At 36.1% G+C, this 15704-nt stretch overlaps 2 protein-coding genes across 2 annotated transcripts; both read right to left on the minus strand.

Moving 5' to 3' along the window:
• Window positions 1–7793: 7793 nt before the first annotated feature.
• LOC104109436 (17.3 kDa class II heat shock protein) lies at window positions 7794–8601 on the minus strand. Its single transcript, XM_009618740.4, has one exon. The coding sequence runs from the start codon at window positions 8495–8497 to the stop codon at window positions 8024–8026; it is 474 nt and encodes a 157-aa protein (XP_009617035.1). The 5' UTR covers window positions 8498–8601; the 3' UTR covers window positions 7794–8023.
• A 5300-nt stretch (window positions 8602–13901) lies between these two features.
• Window positions 13902–14672, minus strand: LOC138896919 (17.3 kDa class II heat shock protein-like). The gene has a single exon (XM_070182561.1). It carries the CDS (start codon window positions 14564–14566, stop codon window positions 14093–14095), a length of 474 nt encoding a protein of 157 aa, XP_070038662.1. The 5' UTR covers window positions 14567–14672; the 3' UTR covers window positions 13902–14092.
• Between the last annotated feature and the right edge of the window lie 1032 nt (window positions 14673–15704).

Consider the following 15704-nt stretch of genomic DNA (forward strand, 5'->3'; position numbering starts at 1 on the left):
TAGAGTATCAATTCTGAGTTTGTCCTCCAACTTTCTCAATGGTTCTTTACCTTTAGTAATAGGAAGTTTGAGGAGTCTAAGAAATTTAAAGTTATCAAGAAATCAATTCTCATGACAAACTTCGAGCTCACCATTGAATGACTTTGAAGGTCCTATACCTGAATCATTTGGAGACTTGGTTACTCTTGAATACTTGGATATATCCGGAAAAAACCTTTCCGGAATGATCACCGAATTGTGCGGACCATCTCAATTCAATGTGGTGGAATGCATTAGTCTATAGCCTAAAAAGAAGAAACAATAAGAGAGCTTTAACTTTTGTTCTTACATCAATTTCACTAACATTATAGGCATAACCATTTTCTTGTTTTGGTTGGTCAAGTACCGAAAGAGAAGTATACTTAAAGGTGGTCTTTGCCTTGTGTTTCAAAGTATACTAAAGGAATTTAGCTTAGTTCTTGAACAAGGTTCGGAAAGTAGCTGAACTGCTGGTTTGATTCTAATACGTAGTAGTATACCACTATGACCTTCAAAGCAGTAGAATATACTTTACAACAATAGATTATAGATTTGCATAGGTTAGGCTTATTGTTGTAACATGCTTTGGCTGTTGACAAACTGCATTCTTCGGTTCTCTAGTTATTGCCAGTATTTATTCATTGTGGTTATAGCGAGTAGTAGTAATTACTAATTAGTATTTCAGTTTGTTCACTATCCCGATTGAAAAAATAATTGCACTCAAGATATCTACATAATCGTATTCTATATATTCTATACTTTATAGCAATCAAAGACAGAAAAGTAATTCTAGCATAAAGAGAGAACGCCTTCCTTCTCTCTAACTTATTGCATTCTTTCAACCTTTTCCAACCTCCCCCTAATCTCAATGGCTACTACTACTATTGACGAAGATCCTTTACAAATTCCACCAAAACTGCCAGATAACCAACAAAATATTCAAAACCAAGAAGTAAAAGCGTTGAATACCCCAATCGACGCAATAAATTCTCCTCTTCCATCTTTCAAGGATAAACTCTTGGAAAATAATGAAACTATCAATATCATCGCAAACCCCATACCATCCTCTACTTTCTCAATGGACACTCAAGACCATGAAACTGAAACCTCGTCCGTGAAGGAAGATAAGAAATTCCCCATAACTGTACATATAACCTTAGAGGATATGCAGAGAATATACCACCCATGGAAACTCTCACTAATCATAAAACTTCAAGGTAAAATAATCCTTCATCAATATTTGAAGCAGAAAATCCAAGAGTTATGAAAAATTAATGAAAATTTCCCACCCATATATTTGGGCAACAATTACTTTATTGTCAAATTACAAAAAGAAGAGAACATGAACTTGGTCCTTCAAAAAGGTCCATGGTTTATTTATGGAAATTTTATTTCAGTGTAAAGGTGGCAATCAAACTTTGTGGCAATGTAGGCTAAACAAATTCTCAGCCGTCCGGGTGAGACTTCCCCAACTGCCGACTGAATTTTACGATGGAACAATATTACAAAAAATAGGGGGAGTTATAGGAAAATTACTAAAAGTGGATGCATGCACCTCATCATCGTTGCGAGGGAGATATGCCAGGTTGTGTATAGAATTTCCAATTGATGAACCGGTGGAACAATATATTAACATTGGTACTCATAAATAAGTAATTCAATATGAAGTGGATCACTTCCTACGCAAAGCAGGTAGCAGGCTAGGACATACAACCAACACATGTAACTATATAAAACTTACAAACCAAGAATCAATGTGTATGCCAATGACCACACAACTAACAACAAATCATCAAGGCCAGCAACACGAGATGGCGACTGGTATACAGTGCCATTCATAAGAAACAAGAAAACTACTCCAACAAAATCTAAAGAGGCGGTTAGTACGAGCCAAGAACCAGGTATTGATATCAAATTATTCAATGTTGCCACAGGTAACTATATCATCACCCAAAAATTAAAATATATACCTAAGGATTCTAGTACTGTGCATAACAATGTTTTAATCCCTGCCCACGATCCTAATTTCTCCAATAACTTAAGTGATGAAAATTATGTCAAAACAAGAAACCGCTTCTCTGCCATAAAATTGGATAATGAGCAAATGGTTTTGGAAAATACCATTAATGGTAGTAAACCAATTACCACTAACAACTCACTCGTGAATCTACCGCTAAAGACAAAATATGTCTCTACTTCCCTAAATCCACCAAACGACAAATCACGTATTACTAACGTCCTTAACACCTTAAACCACCAAACCCAATCAAACAGTGATGCCAACCTATTAAATAGGGATATTGACAATCCTAATCCCTATATTAACGATAACCTCCAATCAGCTAGCCAAACAACAATGCATGCAAAAACACACATGGCTAAACAAAACCAAACCAATAAACAAAAATGTCGCCCACCTTGATCCACGTGTCAAATCAGCTGCATGCAAAATCTACTATTAATCCAAACACACTAAACCTTTCGGATGCCATTCAAATAGAGGTAATCATTCCTACTCCCTCCACCCTCAACCCCTTAACTCACCATCCTCTACCTCAACACAATGCCAAGAATTCCTCTCAACCACCGGAGGAGACTCAGGCTAATTCAAATACTAAGAAACCAACGTACCCAAGCCATGGACAACCTTTCACATTTCCCTCCTCAGTTAACAAACATACCTCTGATATACGCTCAATCTCCCCTAACCCAGGATCACCACCCAACATCATGGATATAACTGGGTCTAATAGGGAGGGCTATCTCACTAGAACTCAATATCAATAGCCAGGAGAGTATCATCCTAATCCAAAATCCATAATTCCTAGCATAACTAGTATCCAAAGGTCTTCATCTAGCAATGAACAATTATATAAATCACATTTGGGTAAACAACATAATGCAACCACTAGTACCAGGGATAAACAACAATGTTATCCAAACAATGCGTGCCCAGTGAAATCTTCCACCTCACTACAATCAAAACCCATACCTACCTCAAAATATGGGGCTAGACCTACCAGTCTTCCCTCCCCAGGAGATGATTTCACTCAATCCAGCATTGATGCCATGGATCCAACTCTAAACCCTAAAACCTAAGAGCAATGGGTCACCAGGAATCACAAGCACAATGCCACAGAACCTACGAGATCCAGTAGAAGAAGGGATGGAAGAACCCATCAACTTAATAGAAAAATTAATGGTAGAATCATCAAACCTAGACGAAGTCAAGGTGTTTTTATTCGAGAAGATGCGGAAGAATAGGCTTATTCTAGCCTGTCCATGTTCACTCTTTAAGTGTACCATGGACATTCGCCCACCTTAGAATCCCACTGTAAGGAAACAAGCATTAATCTTAGTACCATCCATAAGGAGGAACCTAGTATTCCCTTAGGGAAGTCAAATGAATGGTCATCACCAACCCCTAACTCAAACTATGAATCGTGCTAAAACTATTATAATTTGAAATATTAGGGAAGGTAACAATGAAGACTTTAGAAGAAACTTTCGGGAAATGATTGCAACTCACCACCCTTGCATGGTCACCCTACTGAAAACTAGAATGGTTAGTCATGGCAATTTAATGAATGATTTTGGATTCACGGACATGATCGAGATCTTAGCTGAGGGTCAGTCTGGTGGTATGGCAGTCCTATGGGATACAAATTTGGTGAATGTCAACAACTTTGTCAAGAGAAACAATAAAATCCATGTCCTGATTGAGGTATCACCTATACGACACCCTTGGCATTTTTATTCTATATATGCTAATACAAATATTACTTCTAAAAATTTAATGTGGAATAACATTACTAGTATATTTGATAGCTATAAAGGATATAGGCCCTTAGGGGGGGAGATTTTAATGATGTTATGAAAGCAAATGAAAAATTTAGAGGAAACCCTATAAGCAGGAGACGTGCGGCCAAACTTTGGACTAAAATCAACTATTGTAACTTAATAAATTTAGGTTTTAAAGGATGTAAATACATCTGGTCAAATCATAGGAAATATAGAACGGACCTAATTATGGAAAGACTAGACAAAATTTTTGCTAATGATACTTGAGTTAACCTCTTCCCAAAAACTTCAGTAATTCACCTACCAAAAACTCTTTCCGACCACAATCTCATGCTCCTTGAATTAATCCTTAAACAAAATAATACCCTCCTTAAACCTTTTAGATTAGAAAATTATTGGTGTGGCCACCCAGAATTTAGTACCATAGTCAAAAATAGCTGGCATAACATCAATTTTATTAACGCTTCTATAATTTTTAAAGATCGGATAACCAATTGGAAAAATGAAACTTTTGGTAACATATTTAAGAAGAAAAATAAATTACTGGCTAGACTAAATGGTATATAAAATTCAAAATCCTATGGCTCTAGTGCCTTCTTACACCATCTTGAATCCTCCCTCAAGAAAGATTATAATAACTGCCTTAAGATGGAAGAAGATTATTGGAAACTTATATCTAGAGTGCACTGGCTTAATGAGGGTGATTCTAACACCAAGTTCTTCCATATAACTGCCACTAACAAAAAAAGGAGGAATAAAATTATTTTTTTTAAAGACTCGGAAGAAAATTGGATTGACGGCCCTCCAAAAATAATGGAACATACCTACTCCTATTTCCAACATGCTTTTACTTCTAACTATGATAATTTAAACTGGAATTCCATTAAATATGACCCCTCATAGCCACAAAATTATTGACCTATCATCTCTTGATAACCCTATCTCCCATTTCAAAATAAGAGATGCAATTTTCTCCTTTAAACCCTTTAAATCACCTGGTCCAGATGGGCTTCACCCATTTTTCTTTCAGAAATATTGCCACATAATCAATACCTCTATTACAAACCTTTTCCTACAAGCTTTTGAATCAGGTTCACTCCCAACGGGTATCAATAATATCTACCTTTGTCTTATACCAAAATTTTTAAATGCCAACAACCCTAAAAATATCTGACCTATTGGCCTATGTAACACCATTTATAAAGTGGTAACAAAGATCATTTCTAACAGAATAAACCATACCTAACAAATATCATCAGCCCGTACCAATCTAGTTTTATTAAGGGAAGACGAGCTAGTGACAATGCTATAATCATTCAGGAACTTATGTTAAAAATGCACAAACAAATTGGATCAAAAGCCAATATGGTCCTCAAAATAGATCTTGAGAAAGCTTTTGACCGTTTGGAATGGTCTTTCATCTACAGAACACTCAGTCACTTCAAATTTTCACCAATGATCTCCAAACTCATCATGAACTGTATCACTACTAATAAAATTTCCATCCTAGTCAATGGTAGTAGAAGTCAATTCTTTTGTCCTAGCAGAGGTATTAGACAAGGTGACCCTTTGTCACCTTATATATTTATTCTCTATATGAAAATGCTCTCCACCCAAATAAACTATAATGTTGACATTAGAACTTGGACTCCAATTAGGATGGGGAAAAATCAATACTTCTTGTCCCACATCTTCTATGCGAACGACCTCACTTTAATGTGTAAAATTGACAAAAACGTCCCCAATAACAATTCTTAACTGCCTCAACAACTTTTGCTCATTGTCCGGGCAGTAAATAAATTACTCAAAATAAAAATCATTGTATCAAAGAACTGCTCTACCACTACCTCCACCCCCCTAGCCAAACTTTTTAACATTAAAATAAACAAAAGCTTTGGAAAGTACATGGGTTTCCAAATCACTAACACCAAACCAAAACCATCTAATTATCAATTCATCCTGGACAATATGACTAAGAGATTAGCCTCTTGAAAATCAAATTTTCTCAATATGGCCAGTAGAACTACACTTACCACCTCCACATTAAATAGTATGCCTAACCATATTATGCAATACAACTACCTTCCCACAAAAATCCTCAAAATATAGACAAGATTCAAAGAAACTTCATATGGGGTTCGAAACTACTTCCAAGAAAATTCACCTCATTAATTGGAAAATAATTTCTTGGACAAAAGAAATGGGGTCTGGAAATCCATGTTGCTAAAGATAAAAATTTAGTTAATTTGGAAAACCTTACATGGAGATTAATCAATAACACTCAAAACCCTTGGGACATGATCCTTTCCTCGATTCATGGTTCGACTAATAATTTTAAAAACTCATCTTTCATCTGGAAAAACATAGTCAAAGGTTGGGATATTGCAATAAAGGGATCAAATGGATCCCAAGTACTAAATCCACTATGAACATTTGGCACTCAAATTGGATTCCCAATTCTCCACCCCTTAGATTAACTATTGAAGGCATAATCAACAAAGTGTGCAGTAGCCTCTCTATAAGCGATATTTGGGTCAATAATAAGTGGAATCTGGGGAAAATCTCCTTCAATTTACACCAACATATAAGAAATAGTATCCTCTCCATACACCCCAAGGATTGCATCAAAGACACCCTTATTTGGTCTCTAACGGGAGATGGCAAATTTACGTCGAAAAGTTGCTACAAACTTATTAGTCCGGCTGACCCTAATATCACTGAGTTTAACTGGATATGGGAACTTTACTGCCCCAACAAGATAAAGTTTTCTATGAAAATGTCTTCATAATAAACTTCCTTGTCAATCCTACCTCCACTATATTGGTATTAATATTGACCCCAAATGTCCAGTTTGTAAAAAAGAAAATGAATCTATTGACCACATTTTTATTAAGTGTGACGCAGTTCTCCAATTCTGGGATATGATAGGCTATAATACCCCTTCACGTCAAAATACATCATACTGGCTCACTAATATTAAAGATCTAATTGCACCCAGTTTCTCCCCATACCTATCATAGGAGGAATTATACCCTTTCACTCTATGGAACATTTGGCTCAATTGTAACAAGAATAACCATGATAACACCTCCTTCAATTTTAACCTAAGGAACTCAATTGCTTTAGCAGTCAAGTACAAGCAACTAACACAAAAAGAATTAATTACTGTTCAAACCCATACAGTCAACGTTGCATGGCACAACCCCACAAAGGCTTTTACAAGCTTAATATAGATGGTGCCTTCGGGAAAAGAAATACTTAGGTGGGTTAGGAGGAGTATTCAGGAACAATAATGGTCAACATCACTGCAGTGACGGAGCCAGAAGTTTTATTAAGGGGTGTCAAAATATATAAAAGTAAATATATGAGAAAATTAAGAGGAGTCAATACATAGCATACATACATATAAATTTATTTTTTTACCTACGTACATAATGTATTTTTTTCGCAAAGGGGTGTCATTTGACACCCCTTCCTGATCACTGCCTAGCTTCATCTTCCCTCCAAGCTGAACTACAAGCTCTCAAGGAAAGTCTCAACAAAACGAAAGACAAGGGATTTACACCACTTGTCAGATGCAACGGAGGTAATTACGCTTTAAAACATGGATGCGAATCTCATGACGTGATTATTTGCATTTGCAGGTGATTAATGCTCCAGCTGAATCAACCATCAATCTAGCATAACTTCAGAGAAGGAAACAAAGCAGCCCATAAGCTAAAAAAGGAAGCTCTCAATCTTCCCAAAGAAGATCTACTATTAGCAAAACCGCCTCCTTATCTCATAAATAATCAAAAAAACAGATAGAGCTAGCTATGTTTATTTTGTTAAAAAATCAAGAACATTTGTTTATTTTGTTTAATTTGCTGTAAGCTTGCCACATTGGGCAATATATCTTTGGTGACGTAACAAAGAATGTACCCTAGTTTTATATGAATATATATTTCCCGTTGTACAACAACAAAAAAAAAAGAGACAGAAAATAGCATTTCACTTGCATTAAACACAAGATATAGCATACTGACACATTTTCCATTCATCATACTCATAAAACATAGTAGTAGAAAACTTAAAGACAGAAAAGCAAAAGATCGCTGCTCCTAGATCTCCAACATCGTTATTACACCATACCATCAAACATCAAAACAGAGAACTTCCATTCCCAAGTCCAGAAAACAGAGTAATTAATAACAACTCCAATATCTCATGCAATTTTAACCTCGATAGTCTTGGGTTTCTTAGGCTCAGGTGGAGGCAACTTCTGAACAGTCACAGTCAAAACCCCATCTTGACAAACAGCAGAAATTGCATCAGTATTTGCATTCTCCGGTAGCGTAAACTTCCTCATGAATTTGCCAATCCTTCTCTCCATTCTGATATACTTTGCCCCTTCTTTCTCTTCTTCTCTCTTCCTTTCTCCGCTTATCAGCAGCACATTGTCATCTTCCACCTGCACTTTGATATCTCCAGATTTCAACCCCGGCATGTCCACTACGAACTCATAAGAGTTGGGGTACTCTTTCACGTCGGCTGGGGTTGCAGCCATGGCCTTAGCGTCACGTACGTAATTCCTTGATGGGGCATTCACAGACTTGTCGGAATCATCAGCGGCGGCGTCCATGAGGTGCTGGAGAGTGTGGAAGAGCGGTGTGTCGATACCCATTAGCCTGAAATCCATCTTCCTCTTCTTGGTTGAATTGGTTTCAATTTTGAGATACTTTTGGATGTGGGATTTTGATTTGCTGTATTTGAATTGGGTTTTCGCTTTCGATTGCAGAGAATGTTGAGGGAAGTTGAGGTGATTATATAGAGGAAAGGTAGAAGCTTCTGGAAGGAAATAGAAGCACAAGGTTGGATGCTTCTAGGAGCTTTTCTTCTTCACGTTGTACATGTTCTACACTTGTCTAGAACCTTGTTGATTGTTAGATTACAGTCCCCCATTTTTTCTTTTTTTGGTCTAAGATGTGGTCCCTCTTATTCAATATGTAAACAATAAAAACCATTAAACTTTATGAAATAGAAACAAAAATAGAAAGTTAGTAGACTCAATTGCACGAAATAAATTTTCGAAAAATAATATTGGAATAAATCGAGCCCACTGAATGCACAATGTATCCTTAAGGAAATTATTTCACTTAAGTACCCGAGGTGTTGGAATATTATCCTCCCAAGATAGAACGATTTAACTCACTAGCGTATTGGTACCAAAAACTCCGGTGAACTTCGAATCACTCAATGGTCGCAAAACACACTGGAAAATATTGTGCAGAAGAAGAAGAAGATAATCAGAAAATTTAGTAAGTAAAGATCCTAGGATTCAAGGCATATTTATAGACCCTTTGGCACTGTTTCTGAAAAGGTTTGCAACCTTTCAGAAACAGTCATAACTGTTGGAACAGGTGGGAATATTTCGGTTGAAATATTGCCGGAAAAACAGAAAAACAGATTTAAAATAATTCGAAAAAGAAAACGGGCCGGACCGAACCGAACCGGGTTGCGGGGTCATGGGTTATCCCTGATTGAATTTTCGTTAATTAATTTAATTAATTAATTAAATAATTAAAAGGAATTTTGTCCAAAAAGATTAATCAATCAATCTTTGACCAAATCCAAATCCGAAACCGTAGCCGAAGCCGAAGCCGAAGCCAAAGCCGAGCCGAGCGAGCGACGACGACGCGAGGCTTGCCTAGAAGAAGAGCAATTGTATATATACCCATCAAAAGCCTTTTCTTCCTCAAATATGGGACAATGTCCCTTTGCCAATGAGGGAAACTCAAATATTTTATTTTTCCTCAATTTTCCATTTTGAACCTGAGGGTTTTGTAGTTCCTGGTAAAAAAAAGGAAGTATGCAAACTTGTTAAGTCGCTCTATGAACTTAAACAAGCACCCAAACAATGGCATGCCAAATTTGACCAAACAATGTTGGCAAGTGGATTTAAAATCAACGAGTGTGATAAATGTGTTTACATTAAAAATACCCGAGGACATGAAGTCATTGTTCGTCTATATGTTGATGGCATGTTGATAATGAGCAAAAGCATGGCAGATATAAATGCTACTAAGCGCACGTTGGCTAGCAAATTCGACGTGAAAGACTTAAGAGTTGCTGATGTGATCTTAGGAATCAAAATTCACAAAACTCCACAAGGTCTAGCATTATCACAGTCTCACTACATTGAAAAGGTACTTGACAAGTTCAAGTATTTGGATTTCAAAATTGCCAAGACTCCAATTGACGTGAGTTATGCACTTCAAAAGAATGAAGGTGAAAGTGACTCACAACTGGACTATGCAAGAGTATTAGGAAGTTTGACGTATATCATGAATTGTACGCGACCATATATAACATGTGCTATTAGTAAACTGAGTCAGTTTACAAGTAATCCCAATCAAATACATTGGATGGCAATAAAATGAGTTTTGGGGTATCTGAAACATACTCGGTCAATCGGTAGATTTGATATCTTTGAACCATCGAGCTTTGTTGTATACCTAGACAACATAAGTCACACAATTAACCCTGAACCATCTATGGTTCACGGTTGTGTTCGTTTCAGCCATGAACACCACCTGGTTTTATGAGTGCTTAGAGAATGGACCTTTACTTTCATTCCCTTTGAAGCGACTTACACTTCACACTCACATAACTGATTTCTAAACGTGTAATCCCATAGACACACTATCTGGTCATATCCTGCCAGACTTAGCAAATCATTAAAAAGCTTTAAGCTTTATTGACTCAGCAAAAAGCCTTAATGCTTTATCTCGATTTCTGAATATTGTCTTCATCACGAGAATGGGTTGAGTTATTTGACAATGTTGAACCGTCATTCATAACTTTGTTTGATCTCTTTGAACTTAGCTCTTGGGATCTCCAGTCTGCTAGGTAGAGTTACCGCCATGATGACTTGTCCTAGGCCTTAATCCCATTCCCTTTGATGATCTTTCAAATGCCTCTCTAAATAGGTCTTTTGTAAAGGGGATCCGACACATTTTCTCTTGACTTTACGTAGTCAATAGTGATAACACCACTAGAGAGTAGTTATTTAACGGTATTATGTCTCCGTCGTATATGACGAGATTTTCCGTTATACATAACGCTCCCTGCCCTGCCTATTGCCGCTTGACTATCACAATGTATACAAATAGGTGCCAAAGGTTTGGGCCAAAATGAAATATTTTCCAAGAATTCCGGAGCCATTCATCTTCTTCACTGGCCTTATCTAAAGCTATGAATCCAGATTCCATTGTAGAACATGCGATGCACGTTTGTTTGGATGATTTCCAAGACACTGCTCCACCCCAAATTGTGAAAATATATCCACTTGTGGATTTAACTTCAGATAATCCAGTGATCCAATTTGCATCACTATATCCCTCGATCACGAAGGGATGTTTGTTATAGTGCAAAGCGTAATTTTGGGTATGTTTGAAATACCCCAAAACTCGTTTCATTGCCATCCAATGTATTTGATTGGGATTACTTGTAAACCGACTCAGTTTACTAATAACACATGCTATATATGGTCGCGTACAATTCATGATATACACCAAACTTCCCAATACTCTTGTTGTGAGTCACTTTCACCTTCATTCTTTTGAAGTGCATAACCCATGTCAATTGGAGTCTTGGTAATTTTGGAATTCAAATACTTGAACTTGTCAAGTACCTTTTCAATGTAGTGAGACTGTGATAATGACCTTGTGGAGTCTTGTGAATTTTGTTTCCTAAGATCACATCAGCAACTCCTTAGTCTTTCATATCGAATTTGCTAGCCAACATGCGCTTAGTAGCATTTATATCTGCCACGTTTTTGCTCATTATCAACATGTCATCAACATATAAACAAACAATGACTTCATGTCCTGGAGTGTTTTTAATGTAAACACATTTGTCACACTCGTTGATTTTAAACCCACTTGCCAATATTGTTTGGTCAAATTTGGCATGCCATTGTTTGGATGCTTGTTTAAGTCCATAAAGCGACTTAACAAGTTTGCACACTTCCTTTTCTTTACCAGGAACCACAAAACCTTGATTAATGGGTCATGGGTTATTTCTTATTGAATTTTCGTTAATTAATTTAATTATTTAATTAAATAATTGAAAGAAATTTTGTTCAAAAAGATTAATCAATCAATCAATCTTTGACCAAATCCAAAACCAAATCCAAATCCAAAGCCAAGCGAGCGACGACGACGACAACGCGAGGCTTGCCTTCTTCTTTAACTCTTTAAGAGCTAGAAGAAGAGCAATTGTATATATATCCATCAAAAACCTTTTCTTCTTCCAATATGGACAATGTCCCTTTGCCAAGGAGGAAATTCAAATATTTTATTTTCCCTTTGTAGTACACCTAGCTTTTTGGCACGCCCAATTGTGTGACCCATTGTATTATTCTCAATTTTGGGCTCTAGTTATGCAATGCAGCTTTGTGGGAGCATCTCAGTTTTATTCCATATTCAAAAACAAACAAAAAAATAGTACTTCTATTTACAACATTAATTATCACTTAAATTCCCTCTTTTCCACTGTCGTGGCTGGCTTCTTGAGGGCAAAGTCCTCTGTCTCGATCGACATAACAGAAAATTTTGACTCTCGTTTGGAGTAACTTAGTCCGCATTTAGTCATAAAAATTGCGATTTTTGTCAAAAAAGCTGAAGTTAAATTGAAAAATACTATTTGAAATTTGAAATAATGTTTGGACATGCATATTACTTGAAAAAATATTATAATTTTGTAGGTGAGGAATTTTTTTTTAAATATTTTGAAAAATTCATTTTCGAAAAATCTCCAAACACTTACAAATTTTCATTGACAAACACATTTTGAAATTTTTTTTGAAAAAAGGACAAGAATCTATGAAGAAACGGATCTTAGTTTACAAAGGAGGCCTCAAAGAAGTTGAGATCGACTACATGAGATCCCCGCTCCAATTTTATTCGTATGTAGGCCATATTATACAACACTAAAAACAATAATAAAATATGATAGTTCTTTTTAATAAGCATACAAAATCTCAAATAGGCCTAAAATACATTACCCTTAAGTGACATAAGACATAAATTTAATTATGTGACTAGAACATAACGTAATTTAGTGAACTAAGAGCAATACCTACTAATTAAGGAATCATCTCAAATGATATTTTCTTATTTTTTATATTTTTATATTTGATATGTGCTATTCATATCTTGATCATTTCTAATTTATGATGATAGTGAAAGTATTAAAGACTCTTCCTGTTAATTCATAAGTCAACACGTCAAATTAAAAGAAAGAAACTAAAGAGTGTGAATTATACAAGTTCCAAATAACATTAATTAGTTAATTAAATATTAAAGAGATGTAAATTCGCCACTCCATTGATTTCTCTAAGTGTTGTGAGTTTATTTATGGCATTAAATAACTCTTGCTTCAGCTGCAGCCACTTTGATTTTCTTATTTATTAAATTAAATTTTTGACTACCTAAGAAAAATAATTTCTACTTTGCAGTGAAATATCTAAAAAAGAAAAGAAAAAAGAATAAATCGTGGTCAAGAAAGTTATTAGTTAGGTGGTTGAACGATGAGAACCAACACCACGAAAACGTCGACTGATTTGGTCACTATCACTTTACGGACTCAATAAGGTTTATTCTTCAATACTTAACCCCCACCTCGCTCCTCTCGGTAATCGTTTATTAGTTCCGCTTCATATTTCTTCTTCTTTTTCCTTTCCAAAAAGACACATCAAAATCCCCTAGGTTGTTCTATATATATTGTTAAACTCGATAATATTCATAGCGTGTACCCTCGCTATAATTCCAGATGTTACTGTTTCAGATTGCAATTGATTTTGTAGAATCTTGAAGATGCTTTGTCGCTAATGCTCAACAAAGGCCTGAGTTTCTTAAATCAATTTACTTTCAAAACCTTGTTATACAAATTTCTCCAACTGTCATCATAAAGGAAAAGAAGATTATTTGATCCTTGTTCAGATAAAAAGAAATTGCACGCACGCTATATATTGAAAATATTGATAGCAATCGATGAAACAATACTGGATATTAGTAGAAGCACTTGCAGTATACAAGAGATAGCATACCCAAACATTTTGTTCCTTCATACTCCATAAAGCATCTAGAAAATATAAAGAAAACAGAGGAAGAGATAACCACTCCTAGATCTATACCATTTTTATTACTGAGTCATACTATCAATCATCAAAACAGAGCACTTCCAATTCCCGTGTCCACAAAACAGAGTAATTAATAACTAGTCCAATATCTCATGCAATTTTAACCTCGATAGTTTTGGGTTTCTTAGGCTCAGGTGGAGGCAACTTCTGAACAATCACAGTCAAAACCCCATCTTGACAAACAGCAGAAATTGCATCAGTATTCGCATTCTCCTGCAACGTAAATTTCCTCATGAATTTCCCAATCCTTCTCTCCATTCTAATATACTTAGCCCCTTCTTTCTCTTCTTCCCTCTTCCTTTCTCCACTGATCAGCAGCACATTGTCATCTTCCACCTGCACTTTAATATCTCCAGATTTCAACCCCGGCATGTCCACGATGAACACATAGGAATTTTGGTACTCTTTCACGTCGGCTGGTGTTGCAGCCATTGCCTTAGCGTCACGTACATAGTTCCTTGACGGGGCGTTAATGGACTTGTCGGAATCTTCACCGGCGGCGTCCATGAAGTGCTGGAGAGTGTGGAGAAGTGGTGTGTCGATACCCATTAGCCTGAAATCCATCTTCCTCCTCTTTGATTAACTGAGTGTGTTTCAATTTTGAGATATTATGAGATTTTGGTTTTGGTGTATTTGAGTTGGTTTTTTTCGCTTTGGATTGCAGAGAATGCTAAGGGAAGATGTGATAATTATATAGTGTAAACATAGAAGCTTCTGGAAGGAATGGTTCTACACTTGTCTAGAACTTTATCGATTCTTCCCACGTAAGATATGGTCCCCCATTTTTCTTCTTTTCTTTTGGTGGTCTAAGGTGTGGTCCCCTATAATTGTATGTTAGTAGATATTTGGCAAATATGTTTCCACCTTTTTACAGATTCCTCTATGCATGACAAAACATATCATTGACCATACTTTTATTACGTCAATTAGTATCATTTGAGTTCCTTCTTTTCAATATCTTTGTATAGGTAAAAAAAGATTTTTATAATCTTCATATTAGAATATATTTATAAGAATAACCTAAAAGTAGAATACTCTGACTCCAATGAACGATATGAAAGGTTCTTATTTGATACTTTCGTTGGAGCTTAAATTTCACATATTATATAGTTCAAACCGTAGGTCTTTGGAGGAAACTTAATGTAACGATCCGGTCGGTCGTTTTGAGCATTACAGCCCCGTTTTTTTATTTACTGCTCCGATTGTGCTTTATAGCTGTTGTATGACTTATCGGGTTAGTTAGTTCGGGTCCGGAGAGAATTCAGAGTGAAATGAGACACTTAGTCTCTTAAATAGAAAGTTTAAGTTGGAAAAGTCGACCGGATATTGATCTATGTGTAAACGATCTCGGATTCAAATTCTGATAATTTCAGTAGCTCCGTATGGTGATTTTGAATTTAGGAGCATGTGTGGAAAATTATTTGGAGGTCCGTAGTGGAATTGGGTTTGAAATGGCGAAAGTCGAATTTTTGGGAAGTTTGACTGGGGGATTGACATTTTGATATCAGGGTCAAAATTCGATTCTGAAAATTTTAATAGGTTCGTTATGTCATTTATGACTTGTGTGCAAAATTTGAGGCCAATCGGACTTGATTTGATAGGTTCCGGCGTCGTTTGTGAAAACTTAAAATTTTAAAGTTCATTATACTTGAATTTGGAGTATGATTCGTGGTTTTAGCGTTATTTGAGGTGATTTGAGGGT

This window comes from Nicotiana tomentosiformis, chromosome 8 (genome assembly GCF_000390325.3).
Source record: "Nicotiana tomentosiformis chromosome 8, ASM39032v3, whole genome shotgun sequence".
NCBI classification, from domain to species: Eukaryota; Viridiplantae; Streptophyta; class Magnoliopsida; order Solanales; family Solanaceae; genus Nicotiana; species Nicotiana tomentosiformis.

What these genes read in the sequence shown, in the direction of transcription:
- LOC104109436 (XM_009618740.4), bottom strand. Translation starts at nt 8,497, where the DNA reads ATGGATTTCAGGCTAATGGGTATCGACACACCGCTCTTCCACACTCTC.
- LOC138896919 (XM_070182561.1), bottom strand. Translation starts at nt 14,566, where the DNA reads ATGGATTTCAGGCTAATGGGTATCGACACACCACTTCTCCACACTCTC.